At 40.4% G+C, this 15808-nt stretch overlaps 1 protein-coding gene and 1 long non-coding RNA gene across 4 annotated transcripts in view; one reads left to right on the top strand and one right to left on the bottom strand.

The window, feature by feature from the left end:
• LOC143308267 (uncharacterized) overlaps positions 1–15808 on the bottom strand; it is a 118112-nt gene that overhangs the window by 57060 nt on the left and 45244 nt on the right. For 2 of the 3 annotated variants that reach the window (XR_013065265.1, XR_013065266.1), the window contains one exon: positions 3138–3188. This is a non-coding gene — a long non-coding RNA (uncharacterized LOC143308267). Of the gene's footprint in view, positions 1–3137; positions 3189–3289; positions 3495–15808 lie in introns of those variants that run through there. The other variant, XR_013065264.1, reaches the window with a different exon arrangement.
• The window catches only part of LOC117605314 (ras-related protein Rab-37), a 55747-nt gene that overhangs the window by 2755 nt on the left and 37184 nt on the right, over positions 1–15808 (top strand). The window contains exons 2-4 of the mRNA XM_034326498.2: positions 1897–2008; positions 4654–4902; positions 12713–12823. Of these exons, the coding sequence (XP_034182389.1) occupies positions 1946–2008; positions 4654–4902; positions 12713–12823 (423 nt within the window). The 5' untranslated portion in view covers positions 1897–1945. The remainder of the gene's footprint in view (positions 1–1896; positions 2009–4653; positions 4903–12712; positions 12824–15808) is intronic.

The following is a 15808-nucleotide window of genomic DNA, read 5'->3' as shown; positions in this document are numbered from 1 at the left end:
ATTGATACCAAAGATCAAGTACCTATTCGTTGGCAAGATATTTTTATCGTCAAGGTTTATTTGCAATTTCTAATCAGAGCACGATATCTATAGATAGATTCAGTTTCAGAAGATGAAAAGTCGCTCGTCAACATCGTTCCCGCTCGTTTCTCACGAGTTCGGTGTCGAACGGAGGGAAAGGAGCAACAAGCAGCAGCGTTGCTTGCCCTCTCGCTAAAGAGCAGAGCAGAGGGAGATCTCGCGATGAGATAAGCGACGCGCCTGCTTTCCAATTCGCAACGGATGATCGCGCGGCAGAAGTGCGTGAGAGGTAACGTGGGCGGGTGGAACTTATTGCGGTGGGTGGGCCACGCAGCGAGCGTGCAACAGAGATCACCAACGGAACCCGTTTCTGCGATATGAGAACCCGACGGAGGAACAGAGACCTCTGCGGAACAAGGAGGAACCGTGTTGAACTACCGTGTGCCTGACGAAGAGACGTATCGTATAAGAAAAGAAAAAGAGTTGTTCACACGAACGTGAAGCAGGATAGAGCTAGTATCAGGAAAGAAAAAAATAACGTGCCTGATGCGAGTCACAGAACGGATAGAGATAAGGTGGAACAGAGTTGTTCCAGAGAACTGAAGAAGATGGAGCGATGCAGTCGCGGAAGATGGATAAGGACGGAGATTGAAAGAGAGAGCGATATACGATACTCCCAGGGAACGGCGTGACTGGAGAAAGAAAAATTCTGCACGCAAGCCTGGCTGAGAAGGAACGATTCGAGAGAGACGGACAGATTGACGGGATACCGGTGTAAAAGAGAGAGGAGATAGTTTGAGGAACGAGTGACTGAATGAAATAGGGAGCGAATATTAGGCACGCGATAATGTGCGCACCGAAGACGAGGATGGAAATATTTATTTTCAAGACATAAGTGAAAATAAATTTTCCTTTTTTCTTTCTTTTTTAAGAGAAATGCATTGGGTCAGACGATTATAGAAGAGAAGTGTTTTCACTCTCTGGTTCATATTGGAGGCCTGATGGAATCGGTGATATAGAAGGAGGCATGCACGCGTGGCTACTTGCCGCAGAGCGGTCAGAATTGGACAACAGTGGGATACGATAAAATTAGTCCCTAAAGAGAATTTATGATGGGCCACGAATGCGTGCCGGGAAACGATATTAAACCGCACGGTGCACCGGATTATTGAATAAACTTGTCTCGCTCTCTGGGATGAGCTTCTGCTTCGAGAATGCTTATTTTAAGTGAATTCGAGGTCCGTTGGTTCGAGAGAAATTGCATGCATTTAGGTGCATCAGTGTGCGATGCATTTGGCAATAAAGTATGGGGAAACTTGTAGAGCTGTGCTGTTTGCTTCTCGAATATATGGAATTCAATTTGTAACCGTGTCTTGCTTGCATTTGTTGAATAAAATATGAGATATAAAACAAAATAATAAATGAATCTACGCGAGAAACGGTGTGGTGCATACTTCTTCAAAATAAATATTATTCTCTTAATGAGAAATAATATTTCACCCTCGAGGGTGGACAAGTAGCTCCGTAACCTTTCCAAATCCAATTAGTTCTGCTATAATTGCGCAAAGTAGCAGTTGCGAGAATTAACCCATAAGTTTCGCAAATTTTATTCGCGGTTCGAGAAGAAACTGATGGCATGGTCGCCTAAATTGCCCCGAGATAATGGCGACACCAGCAGTCCAAAGAGACCCGGAACAATTTCCTTCGATTTAATAAAACAAAGTTTAAGCCATACAGCTGCTGTTATTCCATTAAATTGTTTATAAAGTTTCGCGAGTTCCGGGACCCTCAATTTTGCACGATATATATTAAATAAAATCACAAATTTAGAATGCAGAATTATTCACGAATTAACAATGTTCTCTGTGTTTACAGAGGTCTGATGTGATACTGCAAAGGGAGGTGGGCCAAATAAAGGGGCGAAATGAGGGGTGGCAGTGGTGACGTCCCTGGTATGGTCACCGTCCCCGCCTCTGCATCCCTTAACGTAAGTACACTCTCAAAGGGTTCATTGATTTTCCCGTAAAAAAAGAACATGCAAGAGGGTTTTTTTACACGACATTTGGTCCTTTAGTAAAGTTTTGAATAAAAAATGAACTATAATTAACGTTCGCGGTTAATAATTCGTGTGAAGAAAATTAGTTGGTAACTAGACCGTACGGTATAATAAAAGGAAATAAAAAGTGTATAAGGGGTGGTTTAACCCCTTCTGTTACAGTTTCTTTCGCGATTACACGTAGCACAATTAACCCTTCAACGCCAGGCGATGAAGATTGAAGTTTAATTTAAAAATTTAAGTGTCACTGTTTCTTTTTTCAAATTCTTAGATTTATTATTTCATTAATTTTTATTCTATTTGTTGTACAAGCTTCATTGCTTTGGGTAAAAATTAATTCAGCTCTGTCGTTCAAGGGTTAAAAATGAACAGCTCGCAGCTAAGAATGTTACAAATATCAGACGTCTGGTTCTGATAAATTCATGGGGTACGAATGTCACGACTAGGGGTGGGACTACCCCTTGTTCCGACGTGGGGCGGTCTGTGTGCGAGCTATAGAGAAATGGAGGGCGAACCGTTGCTACCACATGCATCGATCACTTAATTTTTTCTATCAGCAGAAAATTCATTTCTCAAGCTATTAGTTTTAACTAAAACGAAAATCACTGCGATTCGAGTCTCATGCAGTAATAATTTTATAAAACATGCCGGATTTCGCATAGCAATCAACTCTTCAACAAAAATAATGTTATCAAATATAAATATAAAAAACGATCATTGTTACGCGTAACAAATAACAGTAACAAACAACCAATTACTCAATTCATCGAGCCGAAAATTTGAAACACGTTGAAAATATTCGCGAAAATAACAACCATCGTGATACATCGAAACGAGCTTTTATTTTTAACAGTATCACAGAAATTGAATTTGCGGGAAACTCGTCGGTGGAAAGGTTTCCAGAGTTTGAAACAATGGGAGAAGAAACGATGTGTTGCGGTGTACTTTTGTAAAGTGGCTTTACAAACTTTGGTTTTAATCTTTACCAATGTTTAAATGAACAGAGATTGTCGAAGAGTTGATAATAAGAATAAACAAATAAATGTTTAATTTGACTCACCGATAGCAGCATGGTTGTCGTTCCTAGAATTCAATTCAAAGGCTGGAAACACTGTAACATAAAAATTAAATTATAAGTATTTATTGTATGTTTCACCGAATGTAACATTGCAATAATTAATAATAAAAGTAGAAGATTAGAATGATATGTACCAATTGAAATATCCCAAAACACACTTCGCAAAATCATATCCACGGAACGATGTTATCGAAACGACAGACGAAACAGTACTAACCTGTCCTTGTTCACCGATATGAAACGTATTTACTTCCGTGGGCCACGGTCGTTTTGAAGCAGAACAAATACACGCACTTTATATCTGACTACGAATTAACTACCGAATCAAAGCAAAGATAATTTTACATGTACCAAGAAACCAAAGATATTTATGTCTTAAATTAGACTATGATCCTCTAAAGAATGTCATTGCTTCTTTTTTTAAATTCTTGGATTCTCTGTTTTCTCAATATATGTAAATGTAATTTGTTATTAACCTTTCATGGGCAAACTGGGTCATTTATATCCGAAGAAAATAATTATTTTTCCCAATGAATTTTTTAAACATTCCATTCAAGGATCGGTTATATATTAAAACAGAGCTTTTGAAAATTTTTTGAAAGCCAAGAAGCGAAGTAATCAGGGCCATTTTTTGCCCAGAGAAGTCTTTTTAGAAATCCTTGCATTTGCTGTATTTTCAATGCATGCAAATGTGGTATGTTGTTCGTGAAAATATCGTGGAAAGAGTGAACATCGTTTTGAAACATTGATACGCGAGTTGGAGAGGCTGCGAGAGATTACATCGGATTTCTTTCACGGCTCTCCGTGTTGGGAACAGTGTTATAAATCATGCATGACTCTCCTTCTTCCCTATGCAAACGTATCGATTCTATGGGCATGTTTCGAGGCATCGCCATAAACGATGAGTATCTCCCATGAATTAACAAGTTTATCGCGATGGAAATCTGACTGGTTGCAATAATTGAATGATCAATAATCCATAGACGTTTCAAATATAATCACCTGGCTGCTTATCTCGATTTATCTACATTTGACAATTTTTACCAAAATTTCACCCTAACTGATATTCGTTTTATAATTGCTTGAATTTTCACGCGTCGATATTCTCATCGCGTAAAACTAGTAACGCAGCTTAAACGTGCAGTAAAAAGCCGTTCCATCGTTCTCGCGAGGGAATCATCGAGTCATCGAAGTCGATCGTTGTCCAGAAAGGCCTACTAATTGGCTTTAAGTGCTACAAGGACGCGACGTTATGGCACGTACTGATGGAGATGTCGTCGGATCGAAGGACAGTTATTTCAGTTTTATTTCGCGACCATGTGCTTTTAGCGGACTGGTTTTCTCGATAGCTTTGATAATGTAACAGCTTGAGCCTCGTTTCAACGAGAATAATCGCTGTGTATATGGAGTAATCAATTAATTTTGACAATTATTCACTTCGCACGTATTTCGTGAAAATATCCTAAACCCTTTACGATGTGTAATTCTTAATTATCAGATTATGACCGCTGAGGACAATATGAGTGACGACGTTTTCGAGGAAGATGGTTCCAACCCACCCTCCACGGGTCTGACACCGGGAACCACCGGTCAAACTCTGACCACCACACCCTCGCCCACCGGATACAGGGACTACAAACCACCGGCGGAAGTGTTCGTCGAAAATTATGGCTACTCGTTCAGCGACTACGACAATACGAGCAGCTTGAAGAGGGTCAAAGAGGAAGACCCTGGTTTGACGCACAAGGTGAGTTCGCGAATGATTTATTAAAAAGTCTTCAAGTTCTGGAATCTGGGCTAGAAACTTTTCAGGATATCCCATGCATTGCCGGCATGTATCTGTCCGTGGAAAATATTCTTTGCAAGAACGTCGTTTGATATTCATTACCGGCTCATTTGCATGATGGATGGGACACAGTGTGTTTCTCGGATGTAGGACCGGCAAGGTCAGTCATGCCTTCGTACCAAGGTCAACCTGCCCTCCTCTTCTCGTGGCAAGCCGCTGGAATAATGATCGGGAATGCCCGAGGTCCATACTATACCCGTGGTACGGCCCCCAACACGATTCCTACGTCCTTCCTTCGGCTTCTTCCTTTTCTTCTGGCCCTCTCCTGCTTCCATCTCTTCCTCTTCCTCCTCCATTCGTCTCGTTTCTCTTCGTTCAACGTTTTTCTATCGCGTTTTCTCATACCTTCTTTCTCTCTTCGAAGCTCGTCTGGTTCCCTATAATCCTTCGATATCTTCTTTTTACCCTTGCGACTCTTTGGATACTTTTTCTTTTCTTTCAGTTCACTTGCTTTTCTTTCATGATGAATTTTTATTCTACCTTAGAGACACCGATTTGGATTCAAAGTTTGCAAGCATAGGATAATTTGGTTCAAATTTGGAATAATTATGGAAGAGTTCGAAAGTAATAAATTTGCAAAGTTTCTTTAAATTGTGTTAAATGGAAAATTGATTAGAAACTAGAGATGTCAACTGTAATTTTGACAATTTGAAGAATAAACAGTCTATCAATTTGTTGGAGGATTTCTTAAGACTACCTTCTTGCCGAAAGATTTGTAACAGCGGAGCCGGTCGCAACACCGAGCTCTTCAATTATCCCTTATAAGAGTGAGTACTCGGTCGAAGAAAATGCCAGGCAAGAACCGGCTCGAGACCATGGACCCCCTACCGGTTTTACTTCACCCCCCTGATCGGTGGAACAGTCCGCTGCTTCCCTCGAATCCGCTCGAGGATACCCTCGTTAATTGCCGTGACATTCTAAAAACGCTTCGCAAATCATCCGCTCGCCTTACGATATCTCTTAAGTTTTTTTCATTTCACTATTTTTATATTTTTATATTATTATTATTTCTAATCCTGAGTTCTTAACGCGAATATTTCGAATCGGGTATTAAGTGTTACGAGTATTTCCAATTAGATATTAGACTTCACGAATATTTCTAATTAGCAATTACAAATATTTTTGATTATGCATTAGATATCCCGAGCGTATATCAATTTCTCAGCTTCGACGTCGATAGATGGTGCTCGTCAGTCGCGTTATGAGCGGATATATTATTCCAAGTGTTCACGGTGCTCTAAGCTCGATCAATGGGCTGCTCTATGCTAGTCGAGTGTGTGGGTGGATTAAAGACAGAATTGGATACCACACAATGCGTAAGCCGGACGGTGTTAGCATCGAAATATGATTAAGCTGTATCTCGATACATCATCCATTGCTTATGATGGGTCGAATGATTCTCAGCGGAGAAAGCTGACCTCTGATCGCTGATTAACATTCCAAAAGACGAATAATTTTATGTTTCTGCAAATATATATGAGGAAAGATACTAAACGAAGAGGATGTTCCTTTTTCGCTTGCATCGGGATGAAACTCGGTTAGAAACTGAGCTGACCTTAAGCGGCGGTGCATTTGGCGGGCTCGCGCAGTCGCATACAAATTGAGTTAGCGGCCTCGTGGTAATGGAGGAAGACGAGAACCAAAACCTCCTCGCAAGAGGAGAGGAGAGAAATCTTCAGCGTTATTCACTGTTAACGCGATCTTCTCCGTGCACTTTGGTTAATTGTGTTTCAATAGTTTGCTATACAAACCATAAGTGCCATTTTAATAAAAAATTAATTCAAGGACAGAACGTTCGAATAATGGTCCTAAAAATGGCAACGTCCCTGGCTACGTAGTCCTTCTTGCAACAGGGTTTCACCTGACGTTGCCCGATCGAAAAGGTTGACTCTCCTTTTATCGTGAATCCGAGCAGTCGACTGGTCGAGCGAAGCGAGGATTCAAGCCGCGTTTTTCGCGTGCGGATCAATTGGTATTCCACACGTCCACCTTCCCGAACTGGGAATTGTAAATTGATAAACGCTCGACCGTGTCCACGACGATAAAGAAGAACGTTTGCACGAACCTATTCGTCATAAGGGTTTTTCTATTTGCATCTTCGTATTTCAGTATCTCTCCTTTGAAATTTTATGAAGATAAACATATTAAATCTTCGATTGAAAATCCAATTTTACATAATTAATTCAAGGAAGTTTGAGAGTAGTATTCCAATTATTTACAAATCCCTTGGAAAAAAATTCTCTTATCCTGACATCCTGCAAAGGAGCGAATCAATTAAGTTTTATTCGCCAATCGAGCTTCGATCCATAATGCATAAAGAACGATCGAAGATTTGCAATTCCGAATGAACGGAATCTGAAGTTAGTTTGCCTGGTAATGGACGAAGAAACGAGGCGTTCCAGTAATAATTTCGTGGCTAACAAAAACCAAATTCCGCGGATACTTCTTATTGTTATCCGGTAATTGAGTTTTTCGTCGATGTATTCTGTTCTCGAGGCTTCTTCTTAGCAAGTTTTTGCATTTGAAAGACGGGGTCGCGACCTCGACTACCGCTTCTCCCTTCGATCGCGAGCTGAGAGATGCGAATCAGCGCTAATCGAACCGTGTAACAATGCCGATTAATGGTTGGTCACTTTTTATTGAAAGGGTTTTTTCATTCGACGGATGGAGTTTTTAAATATTTCTTTCTTTCTTTGCAATGAATTAAGTACCGGTTTGTTTAATTTGACACACGGTGCAATCTTCTGTGGATGTTTGAAAATGGCATCGACAGGTTAATTAAACTAATGAATTCCACGAAAGACTTAATTATGACCGATCCTGTGATTAAAGTAACATGAATTATTAAATTTTCACGGATCGCACATTGCGTGTCCGTAACATTTCTTTCGAACATATGCAACGGCAGTGAAACTCTAAAACATATTCAATTAACAAATTCCACAAAGTGGTTGTTATTACGGAGTCCGTTATGTTAAATTAATAACATCCCAACGAAATTCAGGATCCAACAGAGGTGTAGTATTAATTGTATAAAACACGCGAAAGCTACGTATTAATTTTGCCAACGTGACGTTGTTTCATTCGTATCGTTTTATTAATAAAACCGCGAAATTAACAAACATGTCAAATTTCAATTATATCGTCGTTGTGATAATTGCTAAGAAATTGATTATACAATTTATCGCTCGTGCTACAAACCTTGAAATATATATAAATTTAAAAATGAATTCTCAGGCGGCGGACCATGGAGAGAGCCACACAACTATTAAAAACATCTATAGTAAATGTTGATCAATTGTACCTCAAACACCTTGTTCGAATTTACTTATAACGAGTTCCCTACTTTTCGTCGCCACGAAATTTACTGATCGATCAGTGAAACTGGACGCAAGTGACCGAATCGAGCGATCGCTCGTAATTAATGCCAATTAAACGGCTATATTTAGCGTGGAACGGTTTTTACAGAATCTCGTTATCCTCGTTCGTATTTATCGGTTGGTGGTCTTCGGTATCGTTCCAACCAACTCTTCCTCTATCTCTCCTCCGCTTGTCTGCTCGCAAGCTGATTAGCATACGAATGCACACGACCTTGCCGCACCATTGGACGCCGACTGCAAGAAAAGCCGTATTGTACGGGCGCGTGTACGAGCGTATCTAAGCGTGTTCGCGCATGGAAACTCGCGTCCAGAGAAGCGTCGAATATCGTGCTTTCGATGCTATTCCGGTTGGAATTCGAAAACACTTTGAAAATACACGATCGCGTGTTTATCATTACGTCGAAACAAGCATGGAAGAATTTTCAGAACGTTGAGCTTCGAGTCTCCGCCTATATGTTTCTAAGCCGTTTTAAAGGAAAAACTTTGCTCGTTCGCAAAAACATAAACGAGAAATTGTCGATCGTAGTCGCGCGATGGCGCGATGTAACAGCGAAACAAGTATAAAAGAGGGATACGCCGTGTAGGCTATAAAAATATACGATCATAAAGTAGACGTACCGTGAAGATGAGTTGTAATGATCAACGCGCGAGATTCATAAAAATCCTACACAAGCGGCGGAATAGATTTCTTTACCGCGAAATGCGCAAGTTTTATTCGCGAACGGCATACGTGGAAGGGTTACGCGAATTTATGGTTGTCGGGATTGAACATTGAAAGTTAAAACTGTGAGCGGATTTTTCAGATTGCAGAAACAAAGTTTTAAACTCGATAGAAATTGCAATAAAATTCCTAGAAAGTAGAATAAAACGAAACTCAGCTGTTTTGAAATTAAAGAAAAAGGAAGAAAAAATGTCCTCTGAGGGAACGGTGTCGAGAATTTCGTTCGAGAAGTCGAAAGTCGTAAAATTTACGGTCAAACCGACGCGAAGGAACAGCTCGACGTGACAATGCCGGACGCGCACTTATACGGGCTGCATTATAATTTGCATTGTGCGTGCACGCGCGCACGAGATATCTCGTTACACGTGCATTCGCGAGGATGCACATGCGTGCCGCGTGTGTACGTGTACGCGAGTATGCATCGAATTCGGAACATGTGCGACCGGAGGACAGAGAACGTCTGTTCGGGAAGCTTGTCGTGCTGTTCAGTGACTCTCAAGCGTACATACAGGCTGTTTCAAAAAAAAGAAATTACCACAAAATCGATATATTCTTCGTGACAAAATAGAAAGCGAAGCCTTTGCCATTTTTCCATTTTAATAAATGAAACATTTAAAAATTTTCTGTAATAAGAAAAGGAAGATACTTGGATTGTTTCCCAAAATCGAACTTCCACCCACGCCAAATGCGATCGTTCTCTGAACAGGAAGCATCCGTTTGCTTCTTGTCGTTTACTCGACAAACGAACGGCGCACGTTTCTCCAGGACAGAGAAAAAGTTGGCAATTAGAAGAACGGTTGTACGGTTCGCCGTAAAGCGAATACGGTGGCTTTATCGCGAAAGGCGATCGATCTTTCGGAACAAGCCATCGAAACTTCGTTTCATCGTTGGCCCGCTTCTTTTTTTCGTTCACAGTGTATTGGCTTTTCCGTGCGATCGCTCGTCATCGACACAGATCTTGTCCGAATTTTCGGCCGGTTTCGTTTCTTTGATGCTCGAAATCGAGGATGCGAAGACGCCAAGCGAAATAATCTTTTATCACCGTGCAAGATCGTCTGCCTTTTTTTTTTTTTAATATTCGAACAATGGATGTTGGACGTTTGAAAATAAACAAACGGAGAATCGAAAACGGGTCACGACGAAAGGGTGAAGCAGAGCGAACAAAAGTGTCCGGTTAAGGGGAAGCAGGAGGAAAAAAAGGGAGAGCGAGTGGAAGAGCGAAAGACAGAGGCTGGGAAGGAAGGAGAAGAAGAGAAGGGAGGGCAGTGAATTAAGTTTCTCCGCCCCTGAGGCCGACACATTCGTCGACACTCGTCACGACCACCCCCTGGGGGTCCTGCGAATCTTTCAATGGAAATTCTGCGTAAAGGGGACGCCACCTCGACGGAAATCCTATGTGAATTATTCGTGTGCCGAACGAATCTCCGATTTTGAAAACGGGGGATGTTCATCGATTCAGGGGATGCATTTTACCCCATCGCATCGTCTAATTCAACTTGTACACATATTGTCTTTTTATTTCTGCGCGATAGCGAATTAATGTGATAAGAAAAAGTGGGGTTCGAAATTAGCATCTCGAAGGAGATTGATTTATTTCCCTCCAGCCCGACAGTTCAGGCTTCGTGTGCGGTAGATCACGCGCGGACACGATTTTAATCGAGGCTAATTAATCAGCCGGTCAATTAGTCGAAGGTCTCGCGTTTAGTGAACGCTCGACACGGTCGCTTAGCATAATTGGACAGCGGGGATTTGATTGGTCTTTAATTTCAGTCTCGTAGAATCGATCGTCGCCTGTTATCAGGCGTCCTGGAGGCGCCGATTGAATCGCTGTCGATACTATTGCCAAACTAATTCATAAACCGTGAAAATTAATCGAAGATTAACAGAAAGCATGTATATTAATACCTCGCGTCACACCTTGAAATAAAAGACCATGAAAATAAACGAAACCTATCACTTACGCCCGTTTGAACTTCGAAACAACGGGTGCTCGTAAACGTAACAGAATTAGTTGGTCAGACTTTTACTACCCTGTCGTAAATTTGCATCCATCGGTGGACGGAGGTTCGTTGAAAATGACTCGCGACGTTCTTTCAACTTTCTCTGTTCCTACTTGGACACCGGTGAAAAGAACAACCGCGATCCTCGACGTGGCGCACCGCACGGAACTCATCGTTTGACCCGGGGCACAGGGCAAATTATTATATTACTCACGACCGCTTCCACCTGCATTACCCCTCGGGATACGCGACGCGCAGCTGGGTCTCCTGGAACGTGTAATTTGCTCACCTTTCGGGTTCCGCGTTATAGCTGCTTGAACATCGCTAAATGTCGAGTATCTTTGGCAAATCGAGAAGAGCCATTGGCTTCTACATACATACATTTATATTGTTTTTAAAAATTTACACTAGGCCCGCTATGTAATTCTTCCAGATAGCCGATGCATGTATATCTATGCCTACTGTACTTCTTGTGACAAAAATTATTGATAAATAGTTAAAAATTGAGTATCCGTAGCAGTAGCTGCTTCTTGTGAAAATTCATCTGACGAATTTTTCACGACTATACACAGCTTTCTTATTGACTGTCAGTCAGACTTTCTCTTGATATTTTCTGACCAAGAATGCTTGACCTGGATAACACGTTTAACAGCCATTTCTATGTTCGAGTAACAGCTTATCTTCGCATCGACTGCTCGAAATGACTACCTTTCCATCTCGTTGCGAGCCGTTGTTGCCTGATCATTGATCTCTTTACGAGTTCCAGGTATTTCTCGAATAAATTCGCAAATTTGTAATGGGATGACATAAAATTGTGCTATTATAATTTTCTATGAAATCCAGAAGTATTACTGTTCCAATTTCTCGGAGGGCGGACCACGGAGAGAGCCACAATTTTAATTTATTTTGTCAGAGCTCAACTGAAACCATCGAAACATCTTCTCCCCTACACCTCAAACTTCCTGTCACCTCAGCAATTCTTCACCCTCTTAAAAAAAAAGGCGCCAGAAAATACCCATCCTGTCTGAAATCGTCCCTAATGCACTGTTCGACTTCACCGTTATCCATCGTGGTGTGTGGCCCCCATAAAAGTTGCGGTTGCCAGTCAACTTTGTTGGCCTGTCTCTCGGTTCCCCGATAGCAACACCTGTAGCCGGCAATAATCGTTTGACCTGGCCACGCGGCGGATTATTACATTACAAGCCCAGGATGGCACCTGCTTCGCCACAGGTTCACGTATTTCCACGGTTGGCCGCGTGTGCGTCGTTTTACGAGGTATGAAAGGGAGCCAGGGAATGGATACCATTATCGGCCGCTTCAACGAGATGAATTACAACGACGCTGAAAATGACCGTCGCTATTTTTTCCATGGAAAGTTTAGGAGATACTTCAACCATGGAATGCCTTGCGAGGCTGTTGACTCGATCCTCGACAGTATTCTTTTAGATACTTTAGATGAAAAGGAAATTTTTGATAAAAGTAACGACATCGTCGTTGTTTTCTGACAATCGACATCCGATAACACAATGTAGAGCTAGGTCTGTCGTTTATTCGATAAGAACTGAATTGTTTTCCTGTATTGAGAAGCAACTGTTTCCTTTTATTTGCAGACAATCCTTCTGGGTGACAGTGGAGTTGGCAAGACGTCCCTGTTGGTCCAGTTCGATACCAAGAAATTTCAACCGGGAAACTTTGCGGCCACCGTCGGTATTGGTTTCACGGTACGTGCCAAACTATACTTCAATATTTATTTATTTCTTTGTCCAGATGAAAGCGTAAGAGAATTTTAATAAAATTCTTATTAAATGTTCCAATGTTCATGTTTATTATTTTTTCCTTTTCATTTAAAGAAAAGAAATCGTGTAACTTTAACGTTTCTCAGACTCTATTATCTTTTATAAAGATATTAAAATTTTGACAGACTATTTCAAGGATATCACAGATAATCATAAAGAACAAATATCTTATTACATCACTTGCTAATTAAATTTATTGCTTTACCGATTTCACTCAACTCTACTTTCTTTCATCGCTTACTTTCGCCGGTTCGTTTAATTACTCCACTTCTTTCCCAATTTTCATTCACGCTTCATTTTTACCGGCTTTTTAATTTATTCAATTTCTTTGATACGATTTCACTTCTTATTTCTCATTAGCATTTTTATCAAGTTTCATTCAAGACGTAAGTATTTGTTTAAATTTTTAAATAATTTACACATATTTACTCAAAATTTTGATATAAATTTTCTGGAATAAAATAGAAAAGAAATAAACAGGGGATAGTATAAGGGATGAAATTTTCATATGATTTTGAGAAACGTTGTTACACGATTTCTTTAAGTGTATCATCGTTTAATGTTGCGAGCAATGCATTTTTTCCTTCTTTACATTGTATACAAAATAATTCTCGAATTTCACCGTAACAGGTGAAATTGTGATTCTTCACCACGAACACGTCCGCCCTCGAATTCTATTGTACAAATCTAATCTTTGACATCGAACTGATTCGATGGAACGTAGCCAGTGATCGGAAAACCATTAAACTTTCACATCGAGCCATTTTTCTACCTTCAACGGGTCTAACAGACGTAACGAGATAAATGAATAGCGTCTCACTGCTAATTAAGAAGGATTTCATCGGTTTCTCGATAGGCGAATATTTATGGTATCTTGATTTCTGCCCGAAAGAAATTCAATTTATACTCGATAACTTCGTTTCTAATCCTTCATTATTAACCCTTTTACCCTTGTTTGAAAGCAATTGAATGATTTCTCTATTGAAATAAAAGGAAACAGGAAATGAAATAGCAAATTATAATTGATGGCAATTCGCGTACTGATTATTGCATATTACTTGATATCGCAAATAAATGATTGGATATCGATAAAAGCTCTCGGTTGATTGAATAAAGCAGGAGGTCCGGTGGGAAACTAACCGAATCTAAACTATATTGTTTAATTACCATATTGATAGAATCTCAATTACCGCTTAATTTTGGTTTACCAATTTCGAAATCGAAACTGAATGATATTTCGACGTTTTACGTTTGTACGATTCCACAAAATTTTCTAGAAACCGATCAATCTACCACACGGAAATCGATATTCGCGCTTTCCAGTCGACACCGGTGTATCCTCGAGAAAGTTGAAATTGCTCTATCAAACAACCGCTCCGCTCTGATCCGCTCTGCTCGCAGATTTCTCCTGTAACACGTGTCTATCTCGTGACGGCCGTGTCTCGTCGCGGCTTTCCCGCGAAACTTTCGTGTCTCGTTACGAATGACTCGCGTTCGCGCAGAAAATCGACGATAACGTAACATTTAATCGTTAAATTTAACGAATCAGCTAATTTCTACAGCCGAAGACTTAATAAACATTGCAATTAAGAATAAATAATAAAAATCCTGTTAACCATGTAAATAATTAAAGTTAAACTGAATGTATGGTATATTGTTATCAGATAAAACGGTAAAACATTGAGTGGATCATCGAGATAAGGATCATTTTATCCAGTAATCAACATGATCTGAGTTGAACGTAAAACGAGGGAGGGAAACGCAGGTAAAGGCAAATTAATTGGCATAAAAGTCACAGTTCAATTCCGTAACAGTTAATCACCGTACATCGGTACGAAAGGGTCCGATCCTAGTAACTAATTAAATCCTTACGCAGACATTACGCTGTTAATTAATTTAACCTGCATTCACGTTGCTCGTTCGTCCGCGAAAGCCGTCGTGCCAACGTTGATACGTAATTGGAAGAAGACGGTGGACAACGAGCAATGAAACCTCGCGTCAATTGGTCCATTACGATCTACCTGGCCAGGCAATTAACTTGAACGGCCAAGTTTCTTGCGATCGACTAGCTGGAACCGAGAGATTCTCTGGATTAACCGAACTCGATCAGATCTTTCAGCTGTTTTCTGCTGGGAAGCTTTTAATCAATTGATTGATCATCGATCTTAAACCTTTCACTTTGAGACTTAAGAATCCTAATTCTTCTTCCGTCTAAGTGGTAAAATAGAGAGCTAGAAATTGTTCTCTTTATTTAATAGCTTCTTATAGCTATACACCTAGAATCCTTCCGGAGAGTCGGCGACGCACGGTACACGAGACACTCAAACACTCAAGTAATTAATTATATCCTTTATCTCCATTGTTCTTGCACGATGCACTTTTCCTTTCATCCTCGCGATCTCTAAACTCTTCCTCGAGACCCCGACATAAATATTCGGCGCGATCTGTACCGGAAGTTACGATATACCCAGATGTTCCATTACGGTAATTACCAGGTAGAATTGATGCGAATCCGAACGCAACCGATATGAATCTCATTGATTTGGCTTCAGATAATTAGGTAATTTGATACTATCATTTATCTGTAGCCGGAAATCGTATCTAGGAAGCCAGAACCATCAAGGAATAATGAATCCTTTGATTTTTGACCTTTCTTGCAATTATTTCATATATTTTTTAATAAAACCGACGCGTCAATCAATCAATTATCTTCATAATATTCTAATTTTTCACCGAAGACAAAACTGTTCAGTCGTGCGAGAGTTGATCTTCTCGCTTGATCGAGCTTCGTTCTATTTAAAGTGTCGCGTTTACACTCGGATACTCTTCGCTGGCCTTTGAATCACTCGCAGTAATACACGTTAATGAATGTTCCATTGTTTTTATTCGTGGTATGCTCGATGAAAATTG

The sequence above is a fragment of the Osmia lignaria genome, chromosome 3 (assembly GCF_051020975.1).
Source record: "Osmia lignaria lignaria isolate PbOS001 chromosome 3, iyOsmLign1, whole genome shotgun sequence".
Lineage (NCBI taxonomy): Eukaryota > Metazoa > Arthropoda > Insecta > Hymenoptera > Megachilidae > Osmia > Osmia lignaria.
This window is presented reverse-complemented; position numbering and strand designations above follow the sequence as displayed.